Source organism: Anopheles moucheti, chromosome 2, assembly GCF_943734755.1.
Source record: "Anopheles moucheti chromosome 2, idAnoMoucSN_F20_07, whole genome shotgun sequence".
Taxonomy (NCBI): Eukaryota; Metazoa; Arthropoda; class Insecta; order Diptera; family Culicidae; genus Anopheles; species Anopheles moucheti.
The window spans coordinates 94166088-94185144 of NC_069140.1; the positions used below are offsets into that span (position 1 = coordinate 94166088).

Consider the following 19057-nt stretch of genomic DNA (forward strand, 5'->3'; position numbering starts at 1 on the left):
ACTCAATTGTCGGCATCCGCAGACTTTATTTCTGGATGGTCTTTCTTGATGTGAATGTTTAGCAGACATTTGTACCGATAGGACTTATCACAGACTGTACATTTAAAAACGACACCAGCGTGCGTTAATTCGTGCGTTTTTCTAGCGTACTCACTTTTGAATCCTTTCGGGCACTGGCTGCAGGCAAACGGTTTATCGTCCGAATGTACTCGCTGATGATTTCGATGATCGCGCCTGCAAGTAAGAGAGTGATTGAGTGATTAGTTTATGGTGGTTTATAAAAAAAAAACAAAACCTTGAACTTGAACAAAGTGCAACGCATACTTCTCTTTAAACTGTTTCCCACAAATAGAACAGGTGAATTTCCTTTCGTCGCTATGGCATCGAATTATATGTACGCGATAGTTTCCTGGGTGATTGAATTTCTTAGGGCACAGTTTGCACTCGTATGTTTCACCAATTCCGTGTTCAGATCGCTAAAACCAAAAAAAAAAAAAGTTATAAACATCTTTAAACTGTGCACACAAACATACCATATGTGATTTATACGAGCCATCGCTCGTAAATCCTTTGTTGCAATCTTTGCAAGTTTTCATTATCCGCTTCATGTGGACTGCCTGAACATGTCGATACAAATTTCCATGGTTGGCCATCCTAACCGGGCAGTGGGGACATGCGTACCTCATCTCTTTCGTATGGATTGACATGTGGTCACTGAGCTTATGCACTACTTTGCCACACACATCACAGAGTTGGGATCGGATTGCTTTCGAGCATCTATCGCGCACAAGGTGAGAAGTGCTGGATTTGCTCTCAACTGCACTACTTGCGGCGATCCGTGCGACCTCTTGGCGCTGCTGTGTGGCTTTTATAAGACGCATACTTTCAATGAACAGTGTATTTCTATCCATTGCTACTTTGTTGCGCACCAATTGAGGCTTTTCACTGCACTCCTCATCACTGGAGGACGGTTCACCCGGTTCAATACGATTCGCACAGTAATCGAAATCGTGTGTAGTTTCCGTTTCTTCGAATTCACATGAGAGTCGCTCACTTCTTTCCAGTAGATCGTTCTGCATAGTAACAATTTTCCGCTTTTTGCGTTTGTTAACAACAATAAACTCAATTTCCGATACGCTTTCATTTGGTTCCGCTGTAGTTTTTTCCGTTTCTTCGCCATGGCTGTCCGCAAGTTCTTCGAATCCCAAGCAAAACTCTCTGAAGAACGCTTCATTTGCCAAGCAGCTGTGTCGGAACGTGACGGAGTTGATCAACTTTATATGGCAATCCCCGCAAAGTACGTACGGTTTGTTTTCCTCTTCAAGGTTCTGCAAGTAGCAAAGTAAAAACTTTGTTCCTAGTAGCAATACCGCGCGAGATGAAGCGATGGGATCTAGTACTAGCCTACCTTAATTCCGGTAAATCGTTTAATATCCTGCAACGTGAGTGTACTGTTTATAATCGTGTTTAGCTGCACCAATTTATCCCAATCCTGGCTCAAACAGAATCTGCAAATCTGCGAACAATGTACGTGCAGCGCCATACCGATCGCTGTATTGTTTAATAACAAACATGTAACCCTTGACTGACGAGACTCCGAACGGTATGTATGGCGGTGGTATGACAGCTGTCAGCTGGTTAAAGAATTTATCTTTGGTACACCAGATATTTCGAAGGGTACCCTTGAAAGCCTTGATTTCATCCCAGAGATCCTGCGGTGAAAAAAGCTGATCCATTATAGACTTACCTCAACGGCGGAAAATCATTGCACATTTTCTACTGTTGGCGAAGTTTTTACTATAATCGACAGAGGAACTAAATACTCTTTATGTTCACTCAAGCATAATCTGTAACTTTTGGAAAGGTGCGCCACACCAACACTTTCAATCGGAGTACGGCAGCAATGAAAACATTTTACAAATCAACCAACCACCAGAGGAATGCTTCAAACGAACTTATTTTTCCTCGTGATTCGCTCTATACCTTCAATCGTAACTGTATGACTTTTGATTTCGATTTAAAGGATTGAATTTACACCATTTTATTGCAGAATATCAAGATTTACACGTGTGCGCCATTTCAGCAAAGAGTTCGCGCTGAAATGCAAATTCCGTTTGTTGTCTTGAAGGGAAATGTCAAAATGACAACAGTAGTGGACAAAAAAAGTCTCCGAACTATATCAAATTATGTACTAATCTTGGAAAAAGCAAACGAAGCCCTTTAGTACAAACTTGACCATTCTTTCAGTTAACTTCGATCGCTCGGCGTGCTCTTGCAGTACACTTGTTGGTGATTGTGCAAAACCGAGAAACAGTGATGAGAACGACTAGGAAAACAGCAAATCTTGCTAGTGGCAATGGAAACATTACCACTAAAAAACGGAAATACAATCGCAAACCGAAAACCAATTCACACGAGAAAGAAAACCAACCTCCGAGATCGGACGTCTTCCAGGCACGACTAAAGCAAGTGAGCATTCCCCAAGCTTCTTACGCAACTTCGTTTGTTGTATCTGCTAAAAAGGAAAGTGAACCCTCTGATGAGTTACCGAGTTGTCAGAACCAAATAACCGAGAGTCGTCCGGAAGATGTCGGCAAAGCAAAGCCGGAACCATCTACGCAATATCTATTGCAACAGCAGAAAATTGATGAGCATTTGAGTGTAGCAGCTGACCGAGACTTGAATCAAGTTAATTATGAGATAATTGATACTGGAAGCCATGGCAACAACATCATTGAAGTAACCGATATCACAGCACACTACTCGGAAGCAAATAATGGAACATCGATAATTCTGAATGCCTGTAAAGAAGAACCGTTAAGCAATGTGACATATTGGAGCTTGTTCGATCCGGCAACATGTGCCACCGTACTGAAAGCAGAGAATCTTCCCAGTGACCAGTCAAATAGGAAAGCCAGTTCTTTTAACGGTCCCTATAAACTGTACAGGTTCATGATCTGTGAATGGTTCTACAGCCATATTGATCGTCCATTGTTCGCGGAAGGATACAGCAAGAACCTGGAACTGGGTGCGCTGTTAAATGCAAACTTTCCGTTACTGTTCACCCGTTCACTGAATCGCGTCCAGTGGAACTATATCCGTCTGACGCTCCGAAAGCAAAGGCCGGTTCGTCGCTTGTCGCACGCTTTTTTTCTCGATGAGCGCATCAATCTGGAGCGTCGCCGTGAAAAGTTGCGCTTTCTGATGGAAAACTCCATGATTGAGTATTTGGACGACGATATACCGTCGGCCATTCCGAAACCGATCGAACTCGGAAGTACGGTTCGAGGTACATCTTTTCAACCGAATTACGGATCTTATACGGGCGAAGTTATTGGCGTTCAAAATCGAAACATCCCATTGTTTCTGGTTCGTTTTGACAACGGGAATCAGCAAGTACTTCCAGACTATCGCGTATCGCTCGAGCAGGTGAGAACACATTTTCTTTTGATATGTTTTTCGTGCTTTCGTAGTTCTGGCATTATTGTTCATATTTGTCTTCTTTTAACGTTAAAGTCCTTTCACCTCGCGGAAGCTTCGGATACTGTTTCTGTAACATTTAAACATCTGAAGCAAATCACATTGTTGGAAAAGAAGCTGCAAGAAAAAATCAAATTTTTACACGGTTTGGAAAATATTCGACTCAACCTAGCCGGTCGTCATGCAATGGGAAAACTCGACCCGAAACAAGATCACGAGCAGATCGAACGCTATGATCAGATCGTTCGAAAGCTGCTGCATCTGAATCGTAACTTGCTCCAACTGATGAAACAAATCGCCACGGATTATGAACAGTACATGTCGGAACCATTGACGGCGGATAATTCGGAGGACGTCCCCGTGATCGACAAGTATGTGGTGGATGAGACCAATCAGCTACTAGCGGCGTACGCTCAGGTGGATGGTGCTTACAACAGTCCTATGGCGGTGCAGCTTTGGCGAGAAACCATGCAGCGCTTGCACAAGCGTCCGGAATACTTGCAACAGTTCGAGGTGCATCTTGCGTCCAGAATTGGGAAGTTATTCGATACAACTCCCTAAACCACATACCTGATGATCCAGTATTAAACAATACGTTCTAGTTACCAGTAATATTCTAATGTTTTTTGTATTTATCTGTAATCTTAACTAGTAGAAAAATTCGTTAAACCCTGAAACCCACCCAAAAACAAGGACAGTTGTAGAACAGGAGGAAGTAGTAGAAGAGAATATCGTTAGAAAGACAATCAAAGCAAACACAATCCGGGAAAACAGTGCTGTTATCCCCGGAACAAATTCAGTCAATTTTCTCCATCACACACGTTACACCCTACATCTTCTAAACAGACTTTAACCACTTGTTGAAACGATAGAGACAATGCAATACAAATACAAATGCCAGAAAACACTGCAAAAACACTGTGTGCCGTTGAAGAACAGTAGCAAACAAATTTGATCGTTGTATTCATCCTAATGACATGACAACATGCGTTATTTGTACGCACGAAAGTGTAAAGGAACGCTTTTCCATGATACGGTGTTATTAACAGATCAAATCAAGAGTAGCTTCCGGAAGGCAGGTTCGTAAATCACCGTAAAACCCAGTAGGTAGTTAAGCAAAGAAAAAAAGAAGTCAAACACGTTTCAATCCCACAGCCACGAACCACACATCGCATTTCCAGTTATTCCTGTTTGCCGAAATGCAATTTAGAGGTAGCGAATGCACGTACAAGACATTATATAAAACAGTTCACCCATAGTAAATGCGGTGGAAAGAATACGAAATATCAACGACTTTCAAGCACTTCTGAGACACAAAATAGTTCGATTAGGCATAGGTAAAACGGTGCAAATTGGTATTAAAAAAGCGGCTCCCTTTTGCCCGAGTGATTACAGATGCACGAAGCATACTTCCGGCAGTGTACGAGAAGCTACAGGTACAACCTCCGCTTCTATGGGACCTGTTTCGACCGGCGCGCACGCATTACCCTAGTTTCGCGAACAGACCTGAAGTGGCCTTCGTTTTGTCACCGTTAGCGGCCCGAAGTTCGTCGATCACCATCTGACGCTTGAAGCCCATCGATTCCAGCTCGACTACATCCATTTCGCTGAACCGATCGGTCGGCAGAAGCGTCAGCGGTGGTTCCACATCTTCCTGCATTGGTTCCGGTGCCGTGGACTGTGATGCTGGCGCTTTCGCAGCCTCACTGCTGGCAGGCGATGGTTCTGTTGTCGGTGTGACGTTGCTGCCACTACTTCCCGCTCCACTCGTCGAAGCTATGAAATGGGAAGAAGCATATGTATGAAGCCGAAATCAGAAACGCCACCGTAGCGCTCCATACCTTGATCGCTTTGACTTTTGCTGAGTGCTTCCTTGATGGCAAGTTCTTCCGCTAGTTTCGCCGACTCGGCCAGGGCACGTTTCTCCTCCTCAGGGCTTCCGGTCAAACGGGCACATTCGGGTAGATCGCCTTCCGCCAGGAACGGTGTCTCTGTACCGGTCGTTCCAATGCGCAGCACATTGTTCTTCAGATCGATGTTACACTGGTGCCGCTTCAGCATATCCAGCCCCAGTAACATATCCATCGGTTGTTCCTCCAGCACCGAAAAGCTGGACGTGAGGAAATCCTTCTCGATCTGTATCTGCACCATATGAATCCGGCCGATAATGCGCTGCACGCCGACACCTTTCGCAATGCCGGCCCATCTCGTATCGACCAGCCGCATAATGTTGCAGCGTTCAGCGGCGGCGGCGCTCATTATCGTTGCCTGTGCGCCCGAATCGATGAACGCTTTGACCGGATGTCCGTTCACCTTGCAGTTGATGTACAGCATCACGACCGTACCGAACGTTTCCGGGTTATACTCCATCGCCGCCTCCATGTTCGCTTCGATGTTTTTCTGCTTGATCTCTTCTGCGATCAAACGCTGTGCTTCCGCGTCGAATGGGCTGGCTTGAAGTATCCGGAGCCGTTGCTGCTGTTTCTCCATTCGTTCGGCAATCTGCTTCCGAAGAACGGTGGCAAAGGTTTCCAGATTGCCGGAAAGCAATGCCTCAGCTAGGCGTGGATTGTTTTGTTTCAGTAATGCGAGTTGATCCGGCTTCGAGAGGAACATTTCGCGCACTACAGCGGGATCGTCTTCGGGACCGATCGATGGGGATGGACGGTTCAACCCGCTGGAGGATCCATTTCCACCATTGCCACCGGCACCTGATCGAATTGAGGTAGGTACTTGAATCGAGCCAAAGTCCAGATTGGCCAACGCCGCAGGTTCTGGGATGAAGAAGGGAAATGGAATATAATGTAATGTGGTTTCATTTTTGTTAGACCTAAGGCGAGAAATCATTCGACTGTACGCGCATGATCTCCAGAGAATCAAAACTTCGACGAAAGTTGGGGACCGATCAATGGGATTAAAGTGGTTACAAACTAATTTGAAAACAACCATTCTTTGTTCTCGAGCGTTGTAAGGTGGGCATAAAACGGTCCTTTGATTTGTATTTCTTTCCTGCAGTGACTCAAGAAATTTTCACACGGTGTAAATGTTTATCTAAACTTAAACCCAGATGGTCAACTGTAAGCAGTAAACATAAGGCGCGCCGGTATTGAAAAACGAGATCATTGCACCGTCTGCACTGGGTGAAATAAATCTGCCGGCCGGGGTGGAAAAATCGCGCGCGCTCTCTGAGGTCATCTTTCCGCGCGCGAAAATGGCAAAAACGACGCAAAAACACATCAGCAGCAAATGCCGATGCAGTTCATTGCACTTTGAGCAGAGCACAGACCAAACGTGTTGGGCGCGCAATCGTACTGAAACCGCGACGGGAAGTTGTTGACGCGCGAAAGTTTTGATGCTTGTTTTTTACAGTTCAACAACGGGATGCAAACAACGAAGATGCGATGATGCATTTCGGTATTTGCGGGGATATGCGTGGGTTGGACGTTTGAAACGCGGAATATGGAAGAGACTGGTCCAGGTGCTCAAAGGGGGCAGAGGTCTAAAATTGGTCATTGGATTTGTTTGACTCTTGTCGCTTTCGAAGTGAATTAAAAGTAGATTAACTGAACTGAAGTAGATTAACGCTAATGCGTTTTCGCTGAACAGTCTAATTCTAATTGGTATGTTTCATCGTCAAGGTATGGACGGCTAATGAGTTGGCAAATTTGCAAATGAGAGTATATGCATATGCGGCGTTACGTCGCATTTGGTCTTACCTTCCCTGCTCGATGGTGCCGGCATCATTGGACGGGCCCGCGCTGCTGAAGCACCGGTTGTTGCCCCAGGAGGTTGGGAGGCGGGTGCCTTATGGAGCAGTAACATATCGCCATCCTTGACGTCATAGTGCGTAAGCGTCTTTTTCTGGTCCAGCAGCATTTGCTGTTTCGCCGACAGTACCAGCTCCATGTGGGTCGGCATGTTGAACTCCATCCGACAAAGGGCGATTAGATTTTCCAGCTCCATATCATCGGCCACCTCGAACGTGGACATGTCCGTGGAGTTGGCGTCCATCACGGTGATGCGCATTGTGGCGTTGTTGATAGTTATATCCCACGGTGCACGTAGATCCCCAACGCACTACCTTTCTACCACAAAACTACCCCTGCGGAGAAAGTACCGAAGCTCGCACTTTGTGTAATATGAATGCGTTCTTGTGACTAGAAACTGAAGCACATACAACTGTGAACGGCACAGCCGATCTTTTATAGATGCGGTAAAAGCACGATATATTTCACGATTCGGATGAGGCAACCCGTATTCGATGTTTGTTTGTTGCAGGCGGCCAGCTAGCTAGCTGTGATATGACAACGCACTGAACGCACGAACACGCACCAAGAAAATGATTGGTCACACGTACAATCGCGAAGGATGTAACCTGTTCGTTTATTCGATTCGTAATTCGTGCTTAGAGTAACTGTTGAAATAAGTAGAAAAAATAAGCAACTTTTAAACTTCTCGAGACGAATCGAAGGAAAGAAATGCACAAAGTGTTCCACAAACACACAACAGCTTCACAACAAAAGCAGGATGTTTGATGCATAAACCTTGGTTGACGACCTGTCAAACTGTTCCGACGGTATTCACGCAATAAAAAATCGAAATTGAAATCAATAAATGTGGCTGGATTGATGATGAAACTTAACGGAATAATCTACCTAAAAACAGTATTCTTTTCTAGCTTCTTTGATTTACTTAGGAGAGATCTCGATGCAAAATGAAATAATACAATATGTGCGCTCAACACAAACTGAAGATTGCAATCCGCTATTTTAAACTCGTTTGTACTCACACAAACAAACATTCCTATGCACCCGTGGACTGAGGGGGTGCCAAAAAAGCAAACAAACTCTGCTAGCTAGTTCTTGTGGATCTCCAAGCTTTTCCCTAGCAAAACGTTATATTTACTGTTCTGTATTAGTTCGACCACGTAATATGCTCTTGGTATCTTCTACAACATCAGTATACTTTTAAGCTACAACGTGTGACGTTCCTGAACCGAAGGCTCGATCTTTCGCTGTTGTTTTTAAACATTTAAAAGTGCATCGCATTGCGGAACTATTGCCCTATAGTACAAGCATTTGAAAAGAGCACAAATAACGAAGAGAAGTTTATTAAATAATTGGGTCTAGTTGAACGCTTTCATCCTTACGACACGAGCATCATGGTAAGTGGTCTATTCTGTGCTCTCGATTAGATTATACCGTGCACCGGAATCGGTATCGTGCACCGGAATCATTGCCCCACCACCTGTGCCGTTCTCAATAGCGCTTTGCTACGGTGTCATTGTGCGATAAGAAAGAATCAACCATGACCAGAACTAAATCATCCGTTTTGATTGATCTGTTCCCATCGCTGGCTTGACGAAATTGTAACCTTCTTTTCGGTTTTCCTACTTTACAGACTGTTCACGAATTTAATGTCGAAATGACGTGCACCGGCTGTTCAGGAGCGGTTGAGCGTGTGCTCGGCAAACTAAAAGGTAAGCAAATAGCCAACAGTTGGCTGTTGGTTACCCTTGGATACCCATATCTTTTGAGGCATCTGAGTGTGAAAGCGAAAGAACGATTGAAGATTACTAACACAGAACTCTGCCTCGGTTTGAATCTTCTGTTTTTGCAGAAAAAGTCGAAAAGGTTGAAATCGATTTGGACAATAAAAAAGTGTTCGTCACTTCACCGATGTCCGCAGAAGAATTGCTGGAAACGATTAAGAAAACGGGAAAGGAAACCAGCTACGTGGGTGTTAAGAATTGAACGACTGTTCTTGTGTAGGAAGTATCTGGTTGCATGTCTCTGTTCTTGTTGGACAGTCGAATGGCTGGGACGTGCAAACTACAAAGCGAAACGAGTACGAAAAGATATTACTGATAAGAGCATCGACATCCGCTGCGGCCGACTGTTTTGGGTAAACTTATGTTTTATGTGTGTGTTTTTTTGTTTACTGTATGCAATGGTATATTATAAATCGTATAAAAGCGAATAATAATGATGGACGATAAAGGTTCGTAAAAATAAACTTATAAAACCCAACCCTTTGTTGGCTTACGATCGATCGAGCAAGACATCTTCAAGCAGTGAGATTCTTTTATGGAAACTCTCCATCCTTCGGCTGATGCTGTTCAGACAGACCAGAACGTGTTCTTCAAAGTCGGGTCGATTGCTTGAAGATTGGCCGGACGTTGAATTTGGAGCTATAGAAGATCGGACCTGTTGGCGTTTTCCCGTGAAACTGACACTCAGCCCGTGCGCTTCGTTTCGATAATTTTCGGGGAAAGATTTATTCAGTTTGATTACGATTTCCTTTTGAAAGTAACATGAGAATGAAATTAAAAAAGTATTCTTAGTTCATTTTCGAAGTTACGAAGGGAATGATAACATTCTTAGGAGATAAATTAAGAGCAATTAAATCTAGCGCACGAACTACTCGCTAACCTCGACGGCGTCCGATATTTTGAAATTCTCCGTCTTGGTCGCATCGACAAAAATGCTCGTATCTGGGAGATTTTCCTTGTTACAATTAAACGCAGAATCATCATCGTCGGCATGTGCCTCGGTTACGTCGCGATTGAAGCTAAATTTTCGGTCTCCACCGGTTGGATTTGTTATTTCGCAGCTACTGTCCGCTGAATAGAGTGAGTTGTGTGCCGAATCTTGATCCAAATTTGCCTTCCAGAGCATGACCTGGAATGCGACCATCAGATGCGATATAGTACCTTGCTCGTTGGCACAGTGCTGTTGACTTGGTAAACTTACATGAGAATCTTCACTTCCCGTCGCAAACAGCTGTCCATCTTTAGAGAATTTGACCGTAGTGACCGGTCCACGATGCCCAGTGAGTGTAAATATTTGACGACCTTCCAACAGATCGATAATTTTTGTCACGCCATCATCGCTTCCCGTAATGAGATAGTTTCCGGACGGATGAAAGTCGAGCGAATTTACTGCACCATCGTAGATGCGGTAGTATTGAATCAACTTCTTGATATTCACATCGAATATCTTCACTCGGCAGTTGTCTAAGGCAATGGCCACCAGTGTACTATCCGGATGCCAGGCCACCTTACATCCGGCCCCTTTCTGGTCGTAAAAGGTGTGAATACACTGCCCGGTAGACGGGTCAAACAGCTTCAATGTACGATCGTCACCGCAGGACGCGATCATTTTACCATTCGGTGAAAATCGAGCACATCGTACCCAATTCGTATGTCCGGTGAACGAGGAGAGAAACTGCTTGCGGGACACTTTCCACAGCTTGATCGTTTTGTCGTCCGAGGCGGTGAGCAGCTTTTTGCCGGTAGGATCAAAATCGACCGAACGGACGTTTGAGGTGTGGCCGCGAAACTCGTCGCAATTCCCCAACATCGAAGGGACCCAAATCTTTACAGAGCGATCCTTGGAAACGGTCGCTATGATTCTACCGTCTGACGACCAGCAAACATCGTTCACAACATCCGTGTGGGCCTCGAATCGCATGCAGCGTACCTGTTCGTTGTTGGTCCACACGATAGCCGAGTGGTCGACTGAGCTCGTCACGAAACGCGTCCCTTCCGGGTTAAACGATAGACCAGTCAACTTTCCCCGATGGCCTTTCAAGTGCCGTTGCAGAACAGGGTCCGACATTTTCTGTGAGTTACTGTTTTCCGGCCAAGCAACGATGGACAATCACGAATCAGTTGAACAATAGCACCTACAAAATAAAACTGTCCGTTCTCCGAAGCCGTTTGCTTTGAAGTTTTGACAACAGAATGTCAAACTTCAAACCAGAGCGCGGGTTGAAATTTCAACACCCACTTGGATCGAAAATACGGTCAAGCTGGTTTGAATTGTTCTAAAACACGCCGTTCGAAGTTTAATTGTGTCACCCTGTAGCTGACGGTGACGGCAAAAGTTGCGCGCGCGAGTTTTTATCAAACGAATGTAAAATACTTACATAAATTCGTTAAATAACTCTTCATTTGAAGTTCCATCAACGAAGGAACCAACTAGCGTCGTGATGGTAACTATTATGTGATCTTTTTTAGGGAATGCAACCTTTGAAAACATGGTGGTGATGAGTATCAATCTGTATGATATCACGACCTAGTGTTGTCTCGCGTAGTAGATACTTTAAGGGCAACTAAAGTTTATTGGGGAATAGCAACTTCAGTAATCTATTTATCTCCCTTGATAGAGCTTCTACAAATCTGGTCTTCTATCGCTAGAAAAATCTCTCCTCGCTAGTATGATTCACGTTCGCCTCATCTAACTTTCGCGTAATGTCGATCGAATTGATCCGAATCATCGTTTGTTGCGTGCGGTAGAAATTGATGCGGATATATTGCTTCCGGCGCTTCTTGCGAAAGTGTGTGCGAGTGTGGGAAAGTGTTTTCTCGATAATCGTAGCCTGCACGTCTACCAGTCCGGGTGTTAGCAGTGGTCGACCGATGAGTGAAAAATCCTTACTCCCTGCTAGCAGCACCTTATCCAACCGTAAACGATCACCGTTTTCCGGTGGCCAATAACCCTCAACGACGATTATATCGCCGGAAGTGATTTTAAACTGTTTGCCACACAGTTGCACGACCGCGAATAGTCGTCCTTCAGAACCGGCTTCCACCTGTTTGTTTACGGTATCGACGGTGTTTTTGTCGGGGATGGCAGCAGCAGAAGCAGCGCTGGTGCTATTCCATCGTAAACTTGTAAATGCAGCCGTGTTGTTCCATCGGGCAGTAAGTGGAGCTGTTTTGAGCGGTTCTTTAAGGAAAGAAAAGGTGAATGTCAAGCCTTTTGCACACACGGTTTGCAACCTACCAAGCAGAGTAGTTATTGTGGATGGCTTCAATAAGCCAGCGAACTGTTTGAGAAACATATTCGTAACACTACAGTTGATGATGCTTTACACTCTTACTTCGGGCGAAGGGCTTTCTTAAGGCACGGAACTAAGGTATTTGGCGCCGGTTCCTGCACGTAAAATATGAGCCTGAAAGTACACAAACAAGTAGAGCCGGCGATGAAGAGGAGCACATGCTGCTGAGAATATTACCCGTAGAATCCGGTAAGCTCCACTTTTAATAATATGCAAACAACATTGCTTATAACAATTGTATGTAGAGAAAAGTGTAGGTTCCTTCTCAATGCAGCGCAAATGTTGTTTTCCAAGTTGTGCAAAAGCACTTCGAATATTTTGGATGGTTTTGTAACCAAAAGAATGCTGTCATCTGTGAAAAATGACAGTAATGACATATGGTAAGGTTTTGCAAAGGTGTGCGTGTGCTGTGTGATTTTGTTGGTAAATTCAAATTGGCGGTTGAAACTTAAGGGAATAGAGATAACTTTTAATTTCCATTCAATAATTAAGAAATAAGAATGTATTTATGTGTTTTTCGACGTTCATCAAAGTTTAAAAAGCTTATTTAGCTGCTTGAAAAATTATTTTTTATCATCGTTAGATTTATTTTGTGTTATTACTTGCTTTTAAAGCCTACCTTACATGCCGCTCCAAAAAAGATAACAATGCTTAAAGCAAACTTTATAAAACACTTTCCGAATTTATCTTCGCCCACAGTACGCGTTCTCCAAAACGGGAGAATTTTCTTTCATAAATGTAAGACACAACAGGCAACCATAAGAGCATGCCCACTGCCCTAATATGCACAATGAAACTGCAATTTACATCAGCGCAAAATTAAGCAAGAGTTGCTTCAACAATGCTGCCGTAGAATAAAACCGTTCATTAGAACCTTTTGGCACGCTTGCGAAACCGGTCCCGGAGCGCTCGCGAGCGTACACCAAAGTCAAGCTCATGTCCAGATAAGTCGCACCATTTTGTGGACATGGCTAAAGAAATCGTTTGGATTCTACGTGTCCCAGCGGTCACACTCCTGGGGTAAACAAAAGAAAGGTATCTGCAGGCAACCCACGCGCGTGTCCGGCTATTTTCTGTAACAAATCAATGCGTGTGACAAAACAAGAGCTTTGGAGTAGCGAACGATTTGCTTCCAAATTTCGAATAAAAAACCTCCCTCCCCTCAAACAGACACGCGGATTTTGTGTTTCGTTACTACAAAACGTGGATGAAAGATCGTCACAAACACCAAACTGGTATTTCGGAATCGGAATTGGTTAGACAAAACTGTGTTCACGAGCAGGCGACGCACGGAGAGTACAAGACACGCGACCAAGAGTGTTTGAATTCCAACGCGAAACTCTTGTGCGCACCGCAAGTTCAAACGGTCAGTTTCGCGCAGGCGGAACGAAGCGTGCTACGGTTTTGTGGTCTTTATTTACATTGCTCTACAATTGTCATCGTAAATTACCCTTTGCTGGAGGTCCGGTAGTCTCGTAAAAAGGAAACGGAATGTTTCACCAACGGTGTTGAATGTTACTTTGTGTAAGCTTTCAGCTGGTGATTTAGGCGATTTGTTACGAGCAACTGAATGGAAAAGGGGAAAAAATGGGTTCCAATTATTTGTGTTTCAATATATTCGCTTGCAGATACTCAAAATGTTAGCATGGAAAAGATTTTATTGTATTTGGAATTTCTGTTGCTATAAAACACAGCTTGCTCGCACGCTTGCCAGAAACCGGTAGTAAAACTGTACGAAACGAATTTAAATTGTACAAAATGATGATTTTACAGCGAATCATCAAGGTGCGTGGGTTGCAACAATGATGGGACCCTGCCGACTTGGCCATTCCTACAAATTAGCAACGGGGTGGGTTCTATTCGTTTTTGCGATGCGATGTGACTACCTATCGCGCCAATTCTTCCAAAGGCAAAAGTGAAGAATCGTTACAACTTGGGTGATTTATGGTGGGTGACGAACACACCGTCACCGTGTTCTGCGATTATGGCGGAAGGAAGACTTGAAAAAAGCTTCCGCCATTCCTTCGACAAGGGTGCCCTGCGAGGGGTGAGGCACGGGACGGAAGGCAGAGGGTTTTGGAGATTATGATTTGCTCACTTCATCAGCTTCAATTTGACAAACGGGCCGAGGATCAGCCGGACGCTAATGAAGATTTATTTACAAGCATACCTACAACCGCCGCCCCGGGATCCAATGTGGATCCGGGGATCGCTACCGAAGCTGCGAGTCCCGCAGTGTTATGGTCTAGGTTTGGTCCACGTCGAGCAGCATGTTGATCTGGCTCCAAAGGGTGCTGCTGCTGTTGCTGCTGCTTTTTCGTTGTGAATGGGCCGCTGTTTTAGCATAAAAAACTAACACCGCGGTGTTGTGAGTGGGCGCCTCCATCGTAAATATTTCTCACCACCATGGTTCCGAGGTGTCATCGGGCGTGTTAGAGGTTGTTAGAATAATTTTCTACCAGGCTAGGAAAACCAGCCTCGAGCTATCCGTCGTAGGTAGCGAAATAGTTGTGGAAAGAACTCACGCGGTGTCGCAACATCGACGGTGAGGCTATACTAATTACCTCCGAACAAGTATGACCTAACCTAGCCGAGGAGGCTGAGGGCAGCCGAGTACTCACGCTCTGCCACACTGCCATCAAACCATGAATGGCAAAGTCATCGGCGAATCCTGAACCGGTCGTCACATGCAGAGTTTTGCTCACCTCACCAATCTGACCCACCGTCGTCTGCCCAAACTTCAATAATTTCCCAAAGCCTCTCTGCGGCTTCGGCATTGCCCGTACGTGCCGTAAATAAACCGTTGTAAAGTGTTTTTACGCTTACCGTGCGTGTCGGTGTGTAGGATGGTTTCCTCCAAAGCTGGCGCTTCACAATTCCCTTGCCTCGCGACTTCACTGCCAACTGCCACCATCAACTCCCGTACATGGTAGTTAATCGCTCTGACGCCGTTCGGCAACTTCCTCGGTTCACTTTCGGTGGACGCTCGTCCTTGTGCGGACACCCGACTCCGGTGCTCCAAGATTGCTTGCCCGTTGACAAAGGCAATGTACGGGTTACGATGCAAAATCCGTGCCTTCGTGTGCATCTCTCCAGAATTGGACGAGCGATCAAGTCATCCCCGCAGAGTACACGATCGCAGTTGAGATGATCGCGTTTTGGACTGAACTGTTGCTCTGGAAGTTAGCAGTTGCATCTTGCACGCTTATTCACACTCAGTGGGCCAACGCACCACGAGTGACCAACAAAACGTATCGGCAAAACCATCAAGATACACTGTGCAATTCCCCACCCAACGATGTGATTCTTGCACACAGTCAGCCCCAAAAAGGTGAATAAAGAAGCGGCGATGTGTTACATTGCTTTATTATCCTTAATTTTAACATGCGCTCTTTTACGTGCCATTTGTTTGGGATTATTAATTTTACACTCGCAACACTCGCAGCGCTTGGATGGAAGCGATGACTTCGTCTTTGGTCGGAACGGGTTGCATGCAACGCATTGTTTCTGTGTGCGCATTTTTAACTTAATCGGTTAAATTAGGTTACTTTGGCAGTTGCTTTCCAACTCGATCGTGCCGTTAGTGGCCGTTGTTAAAGCCCGTTTAAACGGTAAGTCCATGCTTTAGTGTGGTTCTTAGTGGAACGGTCCGAAGGAATGGTACGGCGCGGACTTTCACCTTGCATTTCAGTCAAGATCTGTAAAACTCCTGTACTCGTTAAGGAGGATCACCGTACGAGGACGGAAGGCGAAGTATTACAGATGTATCTCAATAACCATATCGGTTTTATTTGATGTCTGCATATGGACGATCTTCTCGCTTCTCGTGTGGGAAAATATGACCTACAAGAAGCTAAGCAAAGGACACAGGAAATATAGGACTCTCGTCAAAACGGCTGTAACTAGCACGCAAAACGGTAACTCGTGTTAATCGGTGTGCTGTAACTCACAATCAGCCGTTGGACACAGCTTCAACATCGTGTAACCAGATGCACCAGCGGGTCCGAGTTGTTGTAGCAAGCCTGTAATTAATAGTACACCTTTACCCCAGTGGCCAAACCTATCGCGTGGACCGGCGATGGTCGTTATAAATTCGCGATCGGGACTTGCTGTACCTGCCACGCTGATTATGTCATTTTTGTGCATATGATCGCGATGCAACTGGACCGGAGCATGCGAATGCACACCGCACACAAACTCACGGTAATGAAGGTAATAACAATAATAAACCGGACAAAATCAGCCCATGACCAAGTGGTTGAATGGGTTTGTACCCCGAGGGTAGAAACCCCGCGTAACTGCCGTAGTCCTAACGGTCCCGAAGAAGTGGATCGTAATTTATTTCAATTAATTTTAATGCTAATTTAGATTAGAGTCGGCGCATAAATTAACACCGCTCATGATTATGGTGCGGCTGGATCGGTTTGCGACCCGAAACGGGCAAGCCGGTTTTTTTTTTCGATGTTGTTGTTGCCTCCCTTGTTACAGTTCTGGACAGTGGGATTGTGGGGTTGTGTGTTGTACCGATGTACTTTCGTACCAGAGTTCGAACTCTGTGGCGCCAGAAAGGGTTGGACTTTGTAGTTAGATGCACGAGAGCTGCAAGACACTCCAGCACCAGCGTAAGGTGTGGGAGGATATTCGGTAGCTCAGCTAGTGCCGGTTGATGTCTATTGGCGATCAATCATGTCACACGTTCGATGCAAGATTAATCTTTGAGGAATTCGTATCGGACGAAATATTATTGCACAACAGAAGAAGTTTTAAAAGTGCCTGTGTGTGTGTGTGCAGGTGTGTAATGGTGAACTTCGCCTGTTGACTACCTCGGCAAGTTTCCTTGTACGAAGCGCTAAAGAAATATTGAAAGCAACCCCGTTTTAGTGGCCAGATACTGCATCGCCGGGTACCGTACCCCGGTGTCTAATGATATGCAACTGCTAAAATGGTATTGTCCACATTTGCCGATGAGCTCTGTGCACCAGCAGGGGGGGGAGAGGACCAGCTTTATTCTTAACAAGCCTGCAAAAGGGTGATGTCAAAACACAAACAGTTCTCGCCCTCGGTGCCCCTCGGTCGCTGGGTCGGGAATCGATTGCAATTGATTCGGGAAATGATTTATGAACTTAATCTCTCCGTCTCCTCCCATCCCATCCCAAACGTACCATTGGTGGGAGTTCTGGAAGGAAGTACGCACAAGGATGTACCACCGGTGCGACACTTCTACCGCGTGGACCACCCAATCGCTCATTTATGGCTTCATTCCGCACCGTTTGTTCTTGGTTGCACAATTAAGCGACGAAAGAATCGATTGTACCGTCCGGGGGCTTCCGCACCAAGATGGTCATTATTATTGGATTAAGGTATTCATTATTTGTGAAATGTCGTTGTCGGGTCGTCCAATGGGAAAGCGACACGTTTGGAGCGTTCAGTTCCCGTTCCATCCGGCGGTTTCCATCCCCGGGCTGTGTCCCAAAAGTATGGTCCGAGGGATGGATACATTTGGTATTAACCCCAAACAGGGAGCATCAATGAATGGTGCCTTTGAGATGATTCCAAAAATGGTTGACGCGGATGTATGTAGAATAGTACACGAAGATGAACCGATCCTCCTGGAGGTGCGCTGAATGTAGTGCGCGAATCTTCCAAGAATACCTCCGAAAGACATTGGACATTGTAAGCAAAAAGGACAAATCTACAAATTCCTATTGGGCACTCCACTCTCATGTCCGATTAGCTAAACGTCAACCTACTTTTAATGGCTGACAGTGCCCTCGGAGTTGCCCGTGGTCACTGCACCAGGTGCAGGCCGCTTGTTGGCACATTTGTACTCTCCGATAGGCGAAAAACATAATTCAGTAATCAATTCCCGGCATACCGCCGGCGGGGTGCTGTGAGGTTGCACAGCAAATAACTTAACATTCCACCGGCAGTGCAGAGCGCATGTCACCCGAAAGGACAATTCCACTAATGTGGAACGCGCATGCCTAAGGTACCGCACGGTGAGGAACGCACGGTCGTTACACGCCGTTCCACAGCCTTAGTTGGGCTTTCCCAAGCCCGGTGGACGACGCGCTTGGGTTATGGCGAGCGCCCTAGACAATCCACTCGCAATGCTTTGCGGGGCAAACAGCAAACATGGTCAACGGACGACGGCGCAGAACACAAAACATGTAAAAGCTCGTTCTTTGGTCGGGGGGAGGTTTTTTTTTCGTTGTTGGTGTGTTTTACCTTCACCTACGCATGATTGCCCGTATTTGGAAGAATAAAATTTCGCCATCGAGAATTCATAATTTATAAAGTGTTTTGTCTCGCTTTCGCTCGGTTTGCTTCTCGGCCACGGTCCACTCGGGCCCATCCGGGAATGGCCTTGCACGGGACAACGCTTCGGTGTGTCCCGTCCACAAAGGTTTTTATTTTGTATTTGACGCGCGTTGCCCAAACGTGGCAGTTCGGTTTCTGATTCGGTGGGCACACAATTAGGATATGCAGGCCGGCGGTTCTGGCGTTTTTTTTTGCTCGCTCCCTCTTCTTGCGCACTTGGGTCCGATTAATTATAGATACCCGAATAGGGCCAGCGTTTCGACAGTGCCGAGGTATCTATCGCCCGGTTGGGTGAAACAAAAGCTCCCAGCCACCCGGGACACACCGTATGTCCAACTATGGACGGAAGTTTCTGAAGTTTGTGTGTGGTTCCGGAGCAAAATAGCATCCCTAAATAAGATTTTTAATGGGA

At 45.5% G+C, this 19057-nt stretch overlaps 6 protein-coding genes across 6 annotated transcripts; 2 read left to right on the top strand and 4 right to left on the bottom strand.

The window, feature by feature from the left end:
- Window positions 1-2: 2 nt before the first annotated feature.
- On the bottom strand, window positions 3-1543 carry LOC128298051 (zinc finger protein 418-like). Its single transcript, XM_053033783.1, has 4 exons — window positions 1409-1543; window positions 534-1328; window positions 325-476; window positions 3-234 (listed from the first exon to the last, which is right to left on the bottom strand). The coding sequence occupies exons 1-4, from the start codon at window positions 1541-1543 to the stop codon at window positions 3-5; spliced, it is 1314 nt and encodes a 437-aa protein (XP_052889743.1).
- Window positions 1544-2316: 773 nt separating this feature from the next.
- Window positions 2317-4303, top strand: LOC128309687 (uncharacterized). The gene is made up of 2 exons (XM_053046128.1): window positions 2317-3429; window positions 3517-4303. The coding sequence occupies exons 1-2, from the start codon at window positions 2317-2319 to the stop codon at window positions 4039-4041; spliced, it is 1638 nt and encodes a 545-aa protein (XP_052902088.1). The 3' UTR covers window positions 4042-4303.
- A 111-nt stretch (window positions 4304-4414) lies between these two features.
- Window positions 4415-7930, bottom strand: LOC128309688 (protein DDI1 homolog 2). The gene is made up of 3 exons (XM_053046129.1): window positions 7197-7930; window positions 5322-6254; window positions 4415-5256 (listed from the first exon to the last, which is right to left on the bottom strand). Exons 1-3 carry the CDS (start codon window positions 7504-7506, stop codon window positions 4964-4966), a joined length of 1536 nt encoding a protein of 511 aa, XP_052902089.1. The 5' UTR covers window positions 7507-7930; the 3' UTR covers window positions 4415-4963.
- A 396-nt stretch (window positions 7931-8326) lies between these two features.
- On the top strand, window positions 8327-9514 carry LOC128306712 (copper transport protein ATOX1). The gene is made up of 3 exons (XM_053044300.1): window positions 8327-8644; window positions 8881-8959; window positions 9100-9514. Exons 1-3 carry the CDS (start codon window positions 8642-8644, stop codon window positions 9231-9233), a joined length of 216 nt encoding a protein of 71 aa, XP_052900260.1. The 5' UTR covers window positions 8327-8641; the 3' UTR covers window positions 9234-9514.
- Window positions 9515-9521: 7 nt separating this feature from the next.
- On the bottom strand, window positions 9522-11163 carry LOC128306842 (POC1 centriolar protein homolog). The gene is made up of 3 exons (XM_053044467.1): window positions 10233-11163; window positions 9912-10160; window positions 9522-9779 (listed from the first exon to the last, which is right to left on the bottom strand). Exons 1-3 carry the CDS (start codon window positions 11097-11099, stop codon window positions 9522-9524), a joined length of 1374 nt encoding a protein of 457 aa, XP_052900427.1. The 5' UTR covers window positions 11100-11163.
- A 431-nt stretch (window positions 11164-11594) lies between these two features.
- LOC128306957 (39S ribosomal protein L21, mitochondrial) lies at window positions 11595-12648 on the bottom strand. The gene is made up of 3 exons (XM_053044641.1): window positions 12502-12648; window positions 12270-12438; window positions 11595-12212 (listed from the first exon to the last, which is right to left on the bottom strand). The coding sequence occupies exons 2-3, from the start codon at window positions 12325-12327 to the stop codon at window positions 11677-11679; spliced, it is 594 nt and encodes a 197-aa protein (XP_052900601.1). The 5' UTR covers window positions 12328-12438; window positions 12502-12648; the 3' UTR covers window positions 11595-11676.
- Window positions 12649-19057: the final 6409 nt, after the last annotated feature.